At 41.8% G+C, this 18,279-nt stretch overlaps 1 protein-coding gene across 8 annotated transcripts in view; it reads left to right on the plus strand.

Moving 5' to 3' along the window:
• The window catches only part of MYRIP (myosin VIIA and Rab interacting protein), a 229,277-nt gene that overhangs the window by 45,894 nt on the left and 165,104 nt on the right, over positions 1 to 18,279 (plus strand). For 6 of the 8 annotated variants that reach the window (XR_012125972.1, XM_073224000.1, XM_073224002.1 and 3 more), the window contains exon 2: positions 10,584 to 10,725. Coding sequence is in view for 5 of the 8 variants with exons in the window: in XM_073224000.1 (XP_073080101.1) it covers positions 10,616 to 10,725 (110 nt within the window). In the remaining 3 variants the exon portion in view is untranslated. Of the gene's footprint in view, positions 1 to 10,583; positions 10,726 to 18,279 lie in introns of those variants that run through there. The other 2 variants (XM_073224003.1, XM_073224004.1) reach the window with 2 other exon arrangements.

Here is an 18,279-nt window from a genome sequence, read left to right on the forward strand (position 1 = left end):
CCCTATGTTGTTCAAGAGTCAATTGTATATGTGGCCTACAAATGTATATATAAAAAGCTAAACTATCTGGAACATTGTATATGTTCATCTAAAATAGGAGAGCTATCAGAACCATTATCACCCTTACTTTTTATTGTAATTCTCACTCAGCATGTTCCTGGAACAGAGTTTCAAACATTTGTTTTAGTCGTGATGAGATTAGATTATTTTTGTTTAGTGTTAGGTTTAATTTACTTTGTATGCTGACTAAAGTGTATGTAGCTTGAGCCTTTTAATAATGATAATAATGAGGCAGGCATGCTGTCCTGCAGCAAGACAGTACATTACCGATTGCTTCGAAGCCCCTCCGTGATTCCTTAGACTAAGCCCCTCTCCCCTCAGAGGCCCTGTTTTGCTTTTTATAGTTCTACCACATTTATCCCTTAAAATATATATGCCTTGGCTTCTGTATTTTTTATCTTTATGTAAAGGATCCTATTGTGTGCACATATGGTGCCGTCTCTGTCTCAACATCTTTGTTGATGAACATGCCTGCTGATGAACATGCTTTCAGTGTGATTTCACAGCAGTAAGAACAAATCTGTACTATTTGTTTATCCTTCCTCCTGTTTACTGATGTTTGGGATAGTTTTGGGATTTTGTTTATTTTATTTTGTTTTATTTTTTACTTTAGAAATGTGACTACTATTAATATTTAGGGATGTCATATGATTCTGCCCAATTCTTATCTCTAGGTGTATTTTTACAAGATTATATCTGAGGAATATACCTGCATGTGGCAGCAATGTTAGTTCTAGGGAACATTCTTCTTTTCTTTGAAAATTATACCTGATTGTGACACAAAGAGACCGTGGCAGTTCAGACCCACTAGTAAAAGTTGCTGTTGTCCCACCTTCTGCCAACACTTGATGAAGACTTTATTATGGTGGGGGTGAAATGTGGTTTTAATTTGCAGTTCTGTAACTACCAATGAAATTAAGCATCTTTTCATATGCATATTTGCTGTTTGTGTTTCTTCTTTTACCTAAAAATGTGAAGTGTTCCTGGAGCCAGGTGGATGCGTGGAGGCTGGAGAAGCTTTGCCTGTGTGCTGGGAAAGCCCAGCTGCCTGCAGGGGACTGTTGTAGGGGCAACATTTATGCAGGTATGTAGGTGTAGGTATTTACGGACATGGCAGGTGATCCTGCAGAGGGCTCAGGAGGAGGAGAGCTGCGGAGAAAGCGTCCTTCCCCTTAGAGACACGTTTATCATCATGAAGAGAAAAATGAATGCTAGAGCTGTTTCTGGTGAGGCCTCCGATGGAAATGAGGAGGAGCATGCTATCAGAAACGGAGGAAAGGCCACCTTGTTACAAAGTGGCAGAGAACTGACCAGTTGGGTTGTAGTATTTTGTGCAAAGCAGTACGTGTACATGAAGAGCTTGGGTATTTAGCTGAGATGACTTCTAAGCCAGGCGTTGAAGTGTCGCCATGGTCTGTCCCTCCTGCTTACAGTAAAACACAAGAGCAGAGAGAGAACTGCAAGAAATTGTTAAGCAAAAGAAACCAGAAAGTGAAAACTTGGGAAGGTGTCAGTCTATCCATACTGCAGAAATGAGAACGCACATCTGGAGAGACCATCAAGGGTGTGGGTGGACTCCACTTGCTGAAAAGATTAGAGTGTGACTCAGGGATCCATCGACCATTTTAGCAGAAATCAGGAATACAGACTCATGATTCAGGTAAGAGACTTGTCGTCTAGGGAATGTCTGTAGAAGCCCCTTGTCTGAGGCTCAGCCTTCTGTGAATTGCATGGGGGTGGGACGCTCCTCAGTTACAGAGGGCAGGGCCACCCCGGTGGGCTCAGAGGGCAGAGCATGGAGCCACAGAGGAGTATCTGGAAACTTCAAACCTAGTGGAACCATAAGACTCCTTCCTTCTTTCCAGTTAGTCCCACCTCGGATGGGAACATCTATCCAGTGCCTGTCCCACCTGTTGTATTTTGGAAGAAGGTAACTGATTGCCCAGTTTTACAGGCTCACAAGTTGAAAATCTTTTTGTCTCTGGATGGACCATAGTTCATGTCCCACCTATACCTGATTTAGATGATATTTAAAGGAGATTTTGGACTTAAAGTTGCTGTTGGAATATGTAGGACTTTTATGGCTGTGAGGATGGTGTGAATATATTTGTCACATGAGAAGAACATGAATTTGGGGGGCAAAAGGTGGGGTGCTGTGGGCTTCATTGCATCACCCCAAATTTGAATGTTGAAGTCCTGACCTTGATGCCGATGTTTTGTTTGCGGAGTCAAAGAATGAATTTCAGAAACACCCAAGGTAGGAGGGCCAGGGAGAGGCTTTTATTGAGAGATACAGTGAGAGGACACAGCTCCTGGTTCGCACCAGGAGGGGACAAGGGAGCCTGTAGTGTGCGTTGTCTAGGAGTTTTTTAGGCAGTTGAGGATTTTGGGGAACCGGATAAAGGCTTAGGGGCATGGACTTAAGTGCTCCCTGAATATTTACAATTAACACAAGAACCTTCCTGCACTGATTTCTCCCTGAGATACTGGGGTCTTGGTCTAGGAGCATATCAAACAAGGCTGCCTGCCCAACCCCTAAGGTGGGCTGAGGTATTGTTTGCTAAAGAATAAGTTTAGAATCTTATCTATCTATTCACTTATTTATTCATTTTGATATCATTAATGTACAATTACTTGAACAACATTATGGTTACTAGACTCCCCCTAATATCAAATCCCCCCCAACATGCCCCTTTTCCCCCCTTATCCCTCCCTTCCCACCCATCCTCCCCAGTCTCTTTCCCTTTGGTAACTGTTAGTCCATTCTTGGGTTCTGTGAGTCTGCTGCTGTTTTGTTCCTTCAGTTTTTTCTTTGTTCTTATACTTCACAAATGAGTAAAATCATTTGATACTTGTCTTCCTCTGCTTGGCTTATTTCACTGAGCATAATACCCTCTAGCTCCATCCATGTTGTTGCAAATGGTAGGATTTGTTTTCTTCTTATGGCTGAATAATATTCCATTGTATATATGTACCATATCTTCTTTATCCATTCATCTACTGATGGACACTTAGGTTGCTTCCATTTCTTGGCTATTGTAAATAGTGCTGCGATAAACATAGGGGTGCGTCTGCCTTTTTCAAACTGGAGTACTGCATTCTTAGGGTAAATTCCTAGAAGTGGAATTCCTGGGTCAAATGGTATTTCTATTTTTAGTTTTTTGAGGAACCTCCATACTGCTTTCCACAATGGTTGAACTAGTTTACATTCCCACCAGCAGTGTGGGAGGGTTCCCCTTTCTCTGCATCCTTGCCAGCATTTGTTGTTCCTTGTCTTTTGGATGTTGGCCATCCTAACTGGTGTGAGGTGATATCTCACTGTGGTTTTAATTTGCATTTCTCTGATGATTAGGGAAGTGGAGCATCTTTTCATGTGTCTGTTGGCCATCTGAATTTCTTCTTTGGAGAAGTGTCTGTTCAACTCCTATGCCCATTTTTTAATTGGCATATTTCCTTTTTGTTTGTTGAGTTGGGTGTGTTCTTTATATAATTTGGAGGTCAACCCCTTCTCAGATATGTCATTTATGAATATATTCTCCCATACTGTAGGATGTCTTTATTTTCTACTGATGGTGTCCTTTGCTGTAGAGAAGCTTTTTTGCTTTTGTTAACCTTGCCAGGGAGATATGTTCATGAAGAAGTTGCTCATGTTTATGTCCAAGAGATTTTTGCCTATATTTTTTTCTAAGAGTTTTATGCTTTCATGACTTCCATTCAAGTCTTTGATCCATTTTGAGTTTACTTTTATAGGATTAGACAATAATCCAGTTTCATTCTCTTACATGTAGCTGTCCAGTTTTGCCAAGACCAGCTGTTGAAGAGGCTGTGATTTCCCCATTGTATATCCATGGCTCCTTTATCATATGTTAATTGACCATATATGCTTGGGTTAATATCTGGATTCTCTATTCTGTACGGTCTATGGGTCTGTTCTTGTGCCAGTACCAAATTGTCTTGATTACTGTGGCTTTGTAGTAGAGCTTGAAGTCAGGGAGCATAATTCCCCCTGCTTTATTCTTCCTTCTCAGGATTGCTTTGGCTATTCAGGGTCTTTTGTGGTTCCATATGAATTTTAGAACTGTTTGCTCTACTTCAGTGAAGAATGCTGTAGGTATTTTGATAGGGATTGCATTGAATCTGTAGATTGCTTTAGGCAGGATGGCCATTTTGACTATATTAATTCTTCTTAGCTAAGAGCATGGGATGAATTTCCATTTATTAGTGTCCTCTTTAATTTCTCTTAAGAGTGTCTTGTAGTTTTCAGAGTATAGGTCTTTCACTTCCTTGGTTACGTTTTTTCCTAGGTATTTTATTCTTTTTGATGCAACTGTGAATGGAATTGTTTTCCTGATTTCTCTTTCTGCTAGTTCATTGTTAGTGTATAGGAATTCCACAGATTTCTGCATATTAATTTTGTATCCTGCAACTTTGCTGAATTCAGATATTAGATCTAGTAGTTTTAGAGTGGAGTTTTTAGGGTTTTTATGTACAAATTTCATGTCATCTGCAAACAGGGACAGTTTAACTTCTTCCTTGCCAATCTGGATGCCTTTTATTTCTTTGTGTTGTCTGATTGCCGTGGCTAGGACCTCCAGAACTATGTTGAATAAAAGTGGGGAGAGTGTGCATCCTTGCCTTGTTCCCAATCTCAGAGGAAAAGCTTTCAGCTTCTCGCTGTTAAGTATAATGTTGGCTGTAGGTTTGTTATATATGGCCTTTATTATGTTGAGGTACTTGCCCTCTATTCCCATGTTGTTGAGAGTTTTTATCATGAATGGATGTTGAATTTTGTCATGGTTTTTTAGCATCTATGGAGATGATCATGTGGTTTTTGTCCTTCTTTTTGTTGATGTGTTGGATGATGCTGATGGATTTTTGAATGTTGTACCATCCTTGCATCCCTGGGATTAATCCTACTTGAGCATGATGGATGATCTTTTTGATGTATTTTTAGATTCAGTTTGCTAATATTTTGTTGAGTATTTTTGCATCTGTGTTCATCATGGATATTGGTCTGTAAGTTTCTTTTTTCATGGTGTCTTTGCCTGGTTTTGGTATTAGGGTGATGTTGGCCTCATAGAATGAGTTTGGGAGTACTCCCTACTTTTTGGAAAACTTTAAGGAGGTATTAGGTCTTCACTAAATGTTAGATAAAATTCAGCAGTGAAACCATCTGGACCATGGATTTTGTTCTTAGGTAGGTTTTTGATTACCAATTCAATTTCTTTGCTGATAATTGGTCTATTCAGATTTTCTGTTTCTTCCTGGGTCAGCCTTGGAAGTTTGTATTTTTCTAGAAAGTTGTCCATTTCTTCTAGGTTATCCAGTTTGTTAGCATATAATTTTTCATAGTATTCTCTTATAATTCTTTGTATTTCTGTGCTGTCCGTAGTGATTTTTCCTTTCTCATTTCTGATTCTGTTTATTTTGTGTATATTCTCTTTTTTTCTTGATAAGTCTGGCTAAGGGTTTATCTACTTTATTGTCTAAAAGAACCAGTTCCTTCTTTCATTGATTCTTTCTTTTGTTTTATTCTTCTCCATTTTATTTATTTCTGCTTTATTCTTTATTCTTTGGGCCTCATTTGTTCTTCCTTTTCTAGTTTTATTAATTGTGAATATAGACTGTTAATTTGGAATTGTTCTTCTTTCCTGAGGTAGGCCTGTATTGCAATATATTTCCCTCTTAGCATAGCCTTTGCTGCATCCCACAGATTTTGTGTTGTTGAATTATTGTTGTTATTTGTGTCCATATATTACTTGATCTCTGTTTTAATTTGGTCATTGATCCATTGATTATTTAGGAGCATGTTATTAAGCCTCCATGTGTTTGTGGGCTTTTTCATTTTTTGTGTGTAATTTATTTCTAGTTTTATAGCTTTGTGATCTGAGAAGCTGGTTGGTACAATTTCAATCTTTTTGAATTAACTGAGGTTCTTTTTGTGGCCTGGTATGTGATCTATTCTTGAAAATGTTCCATGTGCACTTGAGAAGAATGTGTATCCTGTTGCTTTTGCATGAAGTGTTCTGAAGATGTCCATTAGGTCCATCTGTTCTAATACATTGTTCAGTGCCTCTTTCTCTACTTACTTTCTGTCTTGTTGATTTGTCCTTCAGAGTGAGTGGTGTGTTGAAGGTGAATTCTCCTAAAATGAATGCATTGCATTCTATTTCCCCCTTTAATTCTGTTAGTATTTGTTTCACATATGTAGGTGATCCTGTGTTGGGTGCATAGATATTTATAATAGTTAATCCTCTTGCTGGACTGACCCCTTTATCATTATGTAATGTCCTTCTTTGTCTCTTGTGACTTTCTTTGTTTTGAAGTCTATTTTGTCTGATACAAGTACTGCAACTCCTGCTTTTTTCTCCCTATTAGTTGCATGAAATATCTTTACTTTCAGTCTGTGCATGTCTTTGGGTTTGAAGTGAGTCTCTTGTAGGCAGCATAGAGATGGGTCTTTTTTTTTTTATCCATTCAGTGACTCTTTGTCTTTTGATTAGTGCATTCAGACCATTTGCATCAACGTGATTATTGATAGGTATGTTGCCATTGCAGGCTTTAGATTCATGGTTACCAAAGGTTCAAGGGTAATTCCCTTACTATCTAAGAGTCTAATTTATCTCACTTCATATGCTATTACAAACACAACCTAAAGGTTCTTTTTTTTTCTCCTTTTTCTTCCTCCTCCATTCTTTGTTATGAATCATATTCTGTACTCTTTGTCTATTCATTGGGTGACATCTATTTAGCCTTAGGAATACTTCCATCTATAGGAGTCCCACCATCTGGAGGTGGTTTGTGGGAGGTAAATTCTCTCAATTTTTGCTTATCTGAAAATTGTTTAATCCCTCCTTCAAATTTAAGTGATAACCTTGCTGGGTAGAGTATTCTTGGTTCAAGGCTCTTGTGCTTCATTGCATTAAACATATCATGCCACTCCCTTCTCGCCTGTAAGGTTTCTGTGGAGAAGTCTGATGATAGCCTGATGGGTTTTCCTTTGTATGTTATTTTTTTCTCTCTCTAGATTCTTTTAAAAGTCTGTCTTTAGCCTTGATCTTTGCCATTTTAATTACTATATGTCTTGATGTTGTCTTCCTTGGGTTTCTTATATTGGTAGATCTGTGCATCTCCATGGTTTGAGAGACTATCTCCTTCCCCACATTGGGGAACTTTTCAGCAATTACCTCCTCAAAGACACTTTCTATCCGTTTTTCTCTCTCTTCTTCTTCTGGTCCCCCTATAATGTGAATATTGTTCCATTTGGATTGGTCACACAGTTCTCTCAGTATTCTTTCAGTCTTAGAGATTCTTTCTTCTCTCTGTGCCTCAGCTTCTTTGTATTCCTCTTCTCTAATGTCTATTCCATTTACCATCTCTTTGACTACATATAATCTGCTTTTAAATCCCTCCATTGTATGTTTCATTTCAGATATGGAATTTCTTAATGATTGAATCTCTGACTTAAATTCGTTATGAGTTCTTGAATATTTTTCTGTACCTCCATAAGCATGTTTATAATTTTGATTTTGAACTCTCTTTCAGGAAGATTGGTGAGTTTAGTTTCATTTGGCCCTTTTTCTGGGGTTTGTGAGATTTTGGCCATGTTATTTTGACTTTTCCTATTTCTGTGTGGTGCCCACTAGTGCCCAGAAGGTCCAGTCTCTGGAGCTGCTCAGCCCTAGAGTGAGGCTGGGGGTCGTAAGGGAGTGGAGCCGGTGCCTGGGGGGAGGAAAGATCTGTTTCCTGATTCCCATCTGCGGTGCCTGTCTGCAGTGTCAGAGCCAGTGGGCTGAGTACACAGGTGTAAACCTCTGTGCTCGGTGTCTCTAGCTGTTGTGGGTGGGGCCTCCCTCTGGCTGGCCTGACATCAGCACGGTGACTGCCGGTTTGCGAACTGGTGCCGGCCGGCTAGGAGGAAGGTGCAGCAAGCTGCATGCAGTGAGGGGCCTCGGAGCTGAGTAGGCAACCAGGGAGATGGGGTGCCAGAAGCTCCTCAAAGTTCCCAACCTGCTGGTCAGAGCGTGCCCAGACAACCTTGTCCAGCTCTCCCCTCCAAGCTCCATGCAAACTCCGCTCCTTCAGCAGCCCTCTTGCTGCTAGGAAGCCTCTCAGGCCGCTTGCCTTTCCACTTGACACAGAGCAGTGGGAGTGGATCCCCTCCTCCACAAATGGCCAGAATCTCAGTCTCTCAAGCACTCCACCTGTCGAGCTCCCCAACGTCCTGAGCACCACACAATATAGGTTTCTGCTCCCAGAGCAGATCTTCAGGGCTGGGTGTTCAGCAGTCCTAGGCCTCCACCCCCTCCCTGCTCTGTTTCTCTTCCTCCCACCGGTGAGCTGAGGTGGGGGAAGGGCTTGGGTCCTGCTGGATTAAGGCTTTCATATGTTACCCTGTGTTTGTGAGGTCTGCTCTGTTCGTGAGGTCTGTATGCAATCTGGTTCAGCCTTCTTTCTTGTTGCTGTTTTAGGGTTAGTTGTATCAATTAACTACATTTTCATACTATTTGTGGTTTTGGGAGGAGCTCTCCGTCTCACCTCTCATGCTGCCATCTTAAATCCTGTCAAGAATCTTACTTCTTAAACTTCCTGGGTGTTAAAATGAAATCTTATATTTAAGGTGGAATCCTTCCTACCTTTTACTATGTTGTTTATGCCTGGGCTGACTTGATAAATTAGTTGCCCAGTTTGCAAATCACCTCATCAGATCTGAAGAAGGAAAGACAGCATATAGGCCTGGGCTTTTAGCATGCTAAAGTGAATCTTACACATGATTACAAATAATTAACATAATAAAAACGTGCTACTCTTCTTTATCTGGGGAGTATTAACTGATCTCACTGAAGAATGACCTAGAGTTGAATGTTTAACACAGAGTTTTGGTAGGGGATTTCCTTGCATGTAGTTACATTGCTCTGACTGTAAATATCTTGCCTTGCTTTTTCCAGAGGCCCTTGTCCTATTCTGTCTAAGCTAATGGTCCCAGTCTCAACCTCAGCATCTGAGATTGTGACTGTATGTGGAGATAGGACACTGAAGAGGCATCATGTTAAAATGAGGTATTAGGATGAACCTTAATGCCATGTGGCTGGTGTCCTTACAAGAACAAGGAACTTAGACACACATGGGCAGAGGGAAGACCTTGGAAGACACACATCAAGATGGTGTCTCAGACCAAGGAGGGAGCCCTGGGGAGAAGCCAGCCCTACCCACACCTGGATCTCAGACTTCCAGCCTCAGCCAGTGGGAAAATAAAGTTCTCTTAGTCAACTCTCCCGGCCTGTGGTGCCCCGCTATAATGCCCAGCTAAGGAGCACACCACCCACACACCAGCCCTGCTCTGTCTTGATTAATGTAGGTTTAGTGTGAAGACATTCAGTGTGGAGGAGAAGTAGTGAGAGCAGATATTCCCACCTTGTTCCCATTTTAGGCAAAAGCATTTTGCCTTTCTCATCGAGTATGGTAACTATAGGATTTTTATTGTTTTAATTGTTTTAAAGAGAAAGTCTTTTATGATTGAAGACATTTCCTTCCAATCTTTTTTTGCAGAGAGTCTCCATCATGAATGGGAGTTGAATTTTGTCAGAAGCTTTTTCAGCATCTATTGAAATGATCATATGATTTTCCCTTTCATTCAGTTTGTTTTTTTTTAACTTATTGAAGTATAGCTGACATACAATATTATATGAGTTTCAGGTTACATGCAGTATAGATGTTCACCAGGATTAATGTAGTTATCACCTGTTAGTATGATGAATTACACTGATTGATATTTGAATGTCAGATAAAACCCATTTGGTCATGATATGTAATAATTCTGAAAGTTTGAAATTTTGCTGATTGGTTCCACTAATGTTTTATGGAGGATGTTTGCATTCCTATTTTTGATGGCCTTCAGTTCTGGGCAATTTTCTGGTATTATTTATTGATTTCATCCCTGGGTGCAGCCATTCATTAAAAATGACTTTTAAGTATATAATTTCCCATAACTTTTAGGTATGCACTGTCGGAGGTTTCTTTGAAATACCATCTTTTCTACTGCTGAAAATGGCTAAATAAGATTTTGCTATTTTACCTTTTGCAGAAGAGTGTATTGATTTCTAATTTATATATCAGTAATGTGATGAAAAGTTCAAGGACTATAGTGTATATGGGATATTTTTAAAGTATCATAATTTATTTTATTTTGCAATTACATACAAAGAATTTAAAACCTCAAACCACAGAAATTTAGAATTTCTGGATAGTCTTCTGGCATTTTGTATAAATATACACTGGGTCCCCTATGCCCATTTTGTTGAAAAGAGTAGTTTGTTTATGTTTTCTGATCGAAGAGTTGGGTGGGATGATGATGCGCCTTGCTGATGTCCCCTAATTGTCTGCTGGGTACAAGAGTAGTGCAGGATTCTACCTCACAAACACCACCCTTACTTATGTTGTAATGACAAGGTGGTTGATTTTTGTCCCTGTAGGGCCTTTGTCTTGTCTTGCCCTCAATTTGTGCTCTCTCCTTGGTTTCTCAGGTCTCACTTCACCGGCTGTTTGGCCTTAAATCATGGGCAGGAAGCTGGACCTGTCTGGTCTGACCAACGATGAGACCGAGCATATCCTCCGGGTGGTCCAGCGAGACTTCGATCTTCGTCGGAAAGAGGAGGAGCGACTGAGGTGAGACACCGCGGTTGCCCCGCAGGGTAGCGGTCACAGGGACACTGGGCAAACCCCGGCGGGCTCCGGCCTCCAGCCCTGAGTTCAGAGTGTTTCTGTTATGGGCACACCCGTGGTCACAGGAGCACCCTGCCCTTGCGGAAGCCCCACAGCATGAGCTGGGAAAGGTGGCCCCCACCCCGTGCCGCCTCTGGCTCCTCACCGGTGCTGTGCGGCTGCGGGAAGGGTGGAGTCTGATGACAGCGGCTGGCCCAGCTTGCTCGTGCTTTAGGCCCCTCGCTCCTGCAGGGTAACCAGCGCTCCTCTGCTCCGTGCAGGAAACCCTCTGAAGAAGCTCCTGCCTCTGCAGGAAGGTGGCCTCGGGGCTGGGATGGGATCGCTGGGCAAGCACCACCCTCCTCATTTCACAGAGGAGGAAAAGGCCCGGAGAGGGGTCTTCTAATTCCTCCACAGTTGCCATTTCCTCTGGGAAATACTGTTGCTGCTCCATTGGGCAGAAGCAGCTCAATTTGAGAGAAGCACAGGAACAACAGTTAGGACCTGCTTGGGGCCTCACCTGAGAACTAGGTGGCGAATCGCTGTTCGTTCCCCATGGCCATAACTCTGTCATCCCTCAGCACTCCGTCAGTATGTCACAGTGCCATCCTCTTTCCTAGACACTGGGCTCAAAACCTGTCTTTACAATCCTCCGACTCGGTCCCCACACACAGCTGCCTCCTCGCCATCTCCCCAGCCTGGACCCCACGCGGCCTCTATGCTGTCACCCAGCCATTGCAGTGGCCCTCCCTATGGCCCCTGGCCTCTGCCCTCTGCCTCCCCTTCTCTGAAGACCCTGCCACCAGGGGTGGGCTGGCTCAGCTCTGATCGTGTGCTTCCCCACCTGCTTAAAACTGGGAGGGATGGTCTTCCTTTCCCCTCGGGGTACCTCAGACTTTTGTTCCCACTGGGTGTCTTTCTTTTTATCCCTCCCATATTGTATGTATTCGTTATGTGCCAGTTAGATGGAAGGCAGGAAATCTGTTAATTAATAGTGAATTGATCTGCATACCACGTGCCAGGCGCTGTTCCAGCTATTGGGTAATAATGAGCAAAACACGTTCTTGCTGCACAGAGTTTATGTCGCAGGGCTGAGCTGACCGATGCTGTAACCGCCAAGCACATGTGACTCCTGAGCACTTGGAAGGGTGGTGGTGTGAGCTGAGATACCCTGTACGCAAAGCGGAATGCGTCTTGCTAATGACATACTGACAAGTATCTTGAGTCATTGTCGGCTCACTTTGAAATGCCAATGTTTTGGAGATGAGAGTTTCAGAAAAAAACTTAAATTAATTTTTCCTGTCTCTTTTTACTTTTTTAGGGTGGCTGCTAGAGAAAATATAAAATTATGTGTACGTCTCTTATTATATTTCTGTTGCATAGTGCTACTCTAGAGGAAGGTGAGAGAGGGAATAAAAAAATAAAATACATTCACGTGTGTCAGGTAGGGTGCACGCCACAAAGGAAAGAGAGGCAAGGACAGGGCAGAGCCCGCATGGACCGGCACGGTGCAGTTTCCCAGGGGCGGCTCTGGAGGGCCTTGGTGCAGTGTGAGCAGATCTGAAGGCAGTGTCTAGGGGGACATCAAGCAGGGAACAGCAAATGTCACTTTTGTGATTCAAGGACATGCCTTATGTGTGTCCGGAGCTGGGAGGAGTGAACCAGGGGCTCAGTAGAAGAAAGGAGTCCAGGCCTCCGCCTGCACAGGCCCACCTCTTACCCCAGGTGGAGAAACCAGGAGAGTTTTGAGCACAGGAGTGAAATGATCTGACATGTGTTTTATAGGACCACTGTGGCTTCTCTGTGGGGACATATGACAGAAAGGCAGGAGCAGAGGACATGGTGGGAGGCTGTACCCACACTGCAGGTGACTGTATCCTAGGGCGCATGGCCCTGTTGGCTAGGTTGCTCTGCTGTGGCTCCAGGGCCGATGTTCCCCCATGAGCCACCACCCCATAGGGCCTCCCTGAGCGGGAGAAGCCAAAGGACCTGTGGTCTCTTCCAGTGTCTGATGCAAATCTCTTGGCCCTCAACTGCTGCCCTCTGTGTCCATCCTCCCCTCCAGCTTCTCTGAGCCCCCAGGTAGCATGAGTTTATAGAAAATGGGAGAAGCCCCCCACCTCCAAAACTTGTTTCCTGCTTTGAAAATCCCTATAGCACAGAACTGACAAATAACAGCCATTCATTTTGTGGGTTTGTATGTGATTACTGACACCTCACCGTTGGCTAGTGGCCTTGTCGCCCACACCCAGGTAACGTGCTCAGTGAGCCCCTAGCAGGTGTCCTCCCAGATGTACAGAGTGAGGTTGTTCGCCTGGGGCCAGCCTGAGTCATGGAGAATGTAGAACCAGTCTTGACTTTTCATTTCCAATTGAGAAATCAAACCAACCACCATTGTTTTATTTTTTGTGTGTAATTATTATTATTTTTTTAATTTTTTATGAAGGTATTATTGATATACACTCTTATGAAGGTTTCACATGAAAAAACAATGTAGTTACTACCTTTACCCATATTATGAAGTCCCCACCCATACCCCAGTGCAGTCACTGTCCATCAGTGTAGTCAGCTGCCAAAGATTCACTATGTGCTTTCTCCGTGCTACACTGTTTTCCCCGTGATCCCCCACACGATGTGTACTAAGCATAATACCCCTCCATGCCCTTTTCCCTACCTCCCCACCCGCCCTCCCACACCCCTCCCCATTGGTAACCACTAGTTCCTTCTTGGAGTCTCTGAGTCTGCTGCTATTATGTTCCTTCAGTTTTGCTTCTTTGTTGTACTCCACAACTGAGGGAAATCATATTTGGCACTTGTCTTTCTCCACCTTGCTTATTTCACTGAGCATAATATCTTCCAGCTCCATCCATGTTGTTGCAAATGGTAGGATTTGTTTCTTTCTTATGGCTGAGTAGTATTCCATTGTGAATATGTACCACCTCTTCTTTATCCATTCATCTACTGATGGACACTTAGGTTGCCTCCATAACTTGGCTATTGTAAATAGTGCTGCAATAAAAATAGGGGTGCATATGTCTTTTTGAATCTGAAAAGTTGTTTTCTTTGGGTAAATTCCTAGGAGTGGAATTCCTGGGTCAAATGGTATTTCTACTTTTTTCGTTTTTTTTTTTGTTTTTTTTTTGAGAGGGCATCTCTCATATTTATTGATCAAATGGTTGTTAACAACAATAAAATTCAGTATAGGGGGGTCAATGCTCAATGTACAATCATTAATCCATCTCAAGCCTAATTCTCGTCAGTCTCCAATCTTCTGAAGCATAACGAACAAGTTCTTACATGGTGAACGAATTCTTACATAGTGAATAAATTCTTACATGGTGAACAGTACAAGGGCATTCATCACAGAAACTTTCGGTTTTGATCATGCATTATGACCTATAAACAATCAGGTCAAATATGAATACTCGTTTGATTTTTGTACTTGATTTATATGTTGATCCCACATTTCTCCCATTATTATTATTATTATTTTTATTTTTAATAAAATACTGAAATGGTAGGTAGATGCAAGATAAAGGTAGAAAACATAGTTTAGTGCTGTAACAGGGCAAATGTAGATGATCAGATGATCAGGTGTGTGCCTATGGACTAAGTATTAATCCAGGCTAGACAAGGGCAGCAAAACATCCACGGATGCAGAAGATTTCTCTCAAAGCAGGGGGGGTGAGGTTCTGAGCCTCACCTCTGTTGATCCCCAAATTCTCACCTGATGGCCCCCCTGCGACTGTGCCTGTCTTAGGTTGTTCCTCCCTTGAGGAATCTTACCCGTGTCTGGCTAACCAGTCTGGCTTACATCATACAGGGAAATGTAAAGTTGGTAAGTGAGAGAGAAGCCTTATTGTTTCAAAAGGTTAGCTTTTTACTTCTTTGCAGATTTATGCCCTGTGGCTTCTATGCCCAGCACTTGTCTCGAGGTATCTTTACCACCTGGAGGAATTATGATACTCGGTAAATTCGATATGAGGCACGAATTCTATTTAAGGGTTGTAATTAGGAAGAAAGAAGAAAAGCTACAGATGTAGCATATGGAAGGAAACATGGGAGGATTGATTATTTCTTTGACATATCTTCTTTTAGAGTACCTTAAGTATGTATAGGTTTTAAACTACTAACTAACTTGCACACACATATTAACATAATAGGAATACGGTGACATAAACAAAGCAAATCTATAATTAACATCCATCTCCAGTGAAGCCAAGAAAACCATTTAGGCACCCTAGGCATTTGTGAATATTTGTCTATGATATGATGGATATTGTCCAACTGTACTTGAACAGTCTGAGAGAAATCAGACAAATTAAAGCAGCCCATTTCTGGGATCTGTTCACATCCCATATGTTCTTTTAACCATAGATAGTCTATAGTCATGAGATTTTGGAGCGCTACAACTTGCACCCCTCCCAACTCTTGGTTGAGTTCCAACAGTACAGATCCGGTCAAATTCATTGTCTCACTGTATGCACATGCCAGCCTAGACATCTCCCTCCTCATTCCTATGGCAAGTCCAGGAGACGGTGGGCTAGATGCAGCCACAACCACAGCATCGCCCGGATCCCTGTGGAGGCTTTTTGATGATCATCCCCCGGCACAAGTCCTCCAGAGAGTGCTGATGCCGGAAGCTCCTCCTCATATCGTATCTTAGTTCATTTTCTGGGTATCCAAGCTAGGCCTTGATCTTCTGCATAGAAACAAACAGACCCTTTGCCCACACATTGACATGCCCTCTATACCACTGTGCAGAACTCATTGGAGGTCAGCACACAGCAACTGCTTTTTTTTTTTTTTTATTAAGAGAAAGGAATATTATCAGAAAAGAGTACCTCCATAGCTGATCATCTGACACCCTTTAAGTGTTCAACATTAAGGATATTTAAAGCATGCTTTGCTCTTTGATTTACCAATAGTTTTATCCTATCAAGGAGTAATCCCCCTTTTCTTTCTTTCTTTCTTTTTTTTTTTTAATTTTTAATCTATACTTACTTGAACAATACTATGTTTACTATGCTCTCCCCTATATCAGGTCGCCCCTAACAACCACATTACGGTTACTGTCCATCAGCTTAGCAAAATGTTGTAGAGTCACTACTTGTCCTCTCTGTGTTGTGCAGCCCACCCTCCCCTTTCTCCCTCCCCCCTATCCATCCTAATCTTAATACCCCCCTTCTTCTTCCCCCCCTTATCCCTCCCTGCCCACCGATCCTCCCCAGTTCCTTTCCCTTTGGTACCTGTTAGTCCATTTTTGGGTTCTGTAATTCCGCTGCTGTTTTGTTCCTTCAGTTTTTCCTTTGTTCCTATACTCCTCAGATGAGTGAAATCATTTGGTATTTCTCTTTCTCCGCTTGGCTTATTTCACTGAGCATAATACTCTCCAGCTCCATCCATGTTGCTGCAAATGGTTGGATTTTTCCACTTCTTATGGCTGAGTAGTATTCCATTGTGTATATGTACCACATCTTCTTTATCCATTCATCTACCGATGGACATTTAGGTTGCTTCCAATTCTTGGCTATTGTAAATAGTGCTGCGATAAACATAGGGGTGCATCTGTCTTTCTCAAACTTGATTGCTGCGTTCATAGGGTAAATTCCTAGGAGTGGAATTCCTGGGTCAAATGGTAGGTCTGTTTTGAGCATTTTGACGCACCTCCATACTGCTTTCCACAATGGTTGAACTAATTTACATTCCAACCAGCAGTGTAGGAGGGTTCCCCTTTCTCCACAGCCTCGCCAGCATTTGTTGTTGTTTGTCTTTTGGATGGCAGCTATCCTTACTGGTGTGAGGTGATACCTCATTGTAGTTTTAATTTGCATTTCTCTGGTAATTAGCGATGTGGAGCATCCTTTCATGTGTCTGTTGGCCATCTGTATTTCTTTTTTGGAGAACTGTCTGTTCAGTTCCTCTGCCCATTTTTTAATTGGGTTATTTGTTTTTTGTTTGTTGAGGTGTGTGAGCTCTTTATATATTCTGGACGTCAAGCCTTTATTGGATCTGTCATTTTCAAATATATTCTCCCATACTGTAGGGTTCCTTTTTGTTCTATTGATGGTGTCTTTCGCTGTACAGAAGCTTTTCAGCTTAATGTAGTCCCACTTGCTCATTTTTGCTGTTGTTTTCCTTGCCCAGGGAGATATGTTCAAGAAGAGGTCACTCATGTTTATGTCTAAGAGGTTTTTGCCTATGTTTTTTTCCAAGAGTTTAATGGTTTCATGACTTACATTCAGGTCTTTGATCCATTTTGAGTTTACCTTTGTATATGGGGTTAGACAAAGGTCCAATTTCATTCTCCTACATGTAGCTGTCCAGTTTTGCCAGCACCATCTGTTGAAGAGACTGTCATTTTGCCATTGTATGTCCATGGCTCCTTTATCAAATATTAATTGACCATATATGTTTGGGTTAATGTCTGGAGTCTCTAATCTGTTCCACTGGTCTGTGGCTCTGTTCTTGTGCCAGTACCAAATTGTCTTGATTACTATGGCTTTGTAGTAGAGCTTGAAATTGGGGAGTGAGAATCCCCCTACTTTATTCTTCTTTTTCAGGATTGCTTTGGCTATTCGGGGTCTTTGGTGTATCCATATGAATTTTTGAATTATTTGTTCCAATTCATTGAAGAATGTTGCTGGTAATTTGAGAGGGATTGCATCAAATCTGTATATTGCTTTGGGCAGGATGGCCATTTTGACGATATTAATTCTTCCTAGCCATGAGCATGGGATGAGTTTCCATTTATTAGTGTCCCCTTTAATTTCTCTTAAGAGTGACTTGTAGTTTTCAGAGTATAAGTCTTTCACTTCTTTGGTTAGGTTTATTCCTAGGTATTTTATTCTTTTTGATGCAATGGTGAATGGAATTGTTTTCCTGATTTCTCTTTCTATTGATTCATTGTTAGTGTATAGGAAAGCTACAGATTTCTGTGTGTTAATTTTGTATCCTGCAACTTTGCTGTATTCTGATATCAGTTCTAGTAGTTTTGGAGTGGAGTCTTTAGGGTTTTTTATGTATAGTATCATATCATCTGCAAATAGTGACAGTTTAACTTCTTCTTTGCCAATCTGGATTCCTTGTATTTCTTTGTTTTGTCTGATTGCCGTGGCTAGGACCTCCAGTACTATGTTAAATAACAGTGGGGAGAGTGGGCATCCCTGTCTGGTTCCCGATCTCAGAGGAAATGCTTTCAGCTTCTCGCTGTTCAGTATAATGCTGGCTGTGGGTTTATCGTATATGGCCTTTATTATGTTGAGGTACTTGCCCTCTATTCCCATTTTGCTGAGAGTTTTTATCATGAATGGATGTTGAATTTTGTCAAATGCTTTTTCAGCATCTATGGGATGATCATGTGGTTTTTGTCTTTCTTTTTGTTGATGTGGTGGATGATGTTGATGGATTTTCAAATGTTGTACCATCCTTGCATCCCTGGGATGAACCCCACTTGGTCATGGTGTATGATCCTTTTGATATACTGTTGAATTCTGTTTGCTAATATTTTATTGAGTA

This window comes from Manis javanica, chromosome 15 (assembly GCF_040802235.1).
Source record: "Manis javanica isolate MJ-LG chromosome 15, MJ_LKY, whole genome shotgun sequence".
In the NCBI taxonomy this organism is placed as follows: Eukaryota; Metazoa; Chordata; class Mammalia; order Pholidota; family Manidae; genus Manis; species Manis javanica.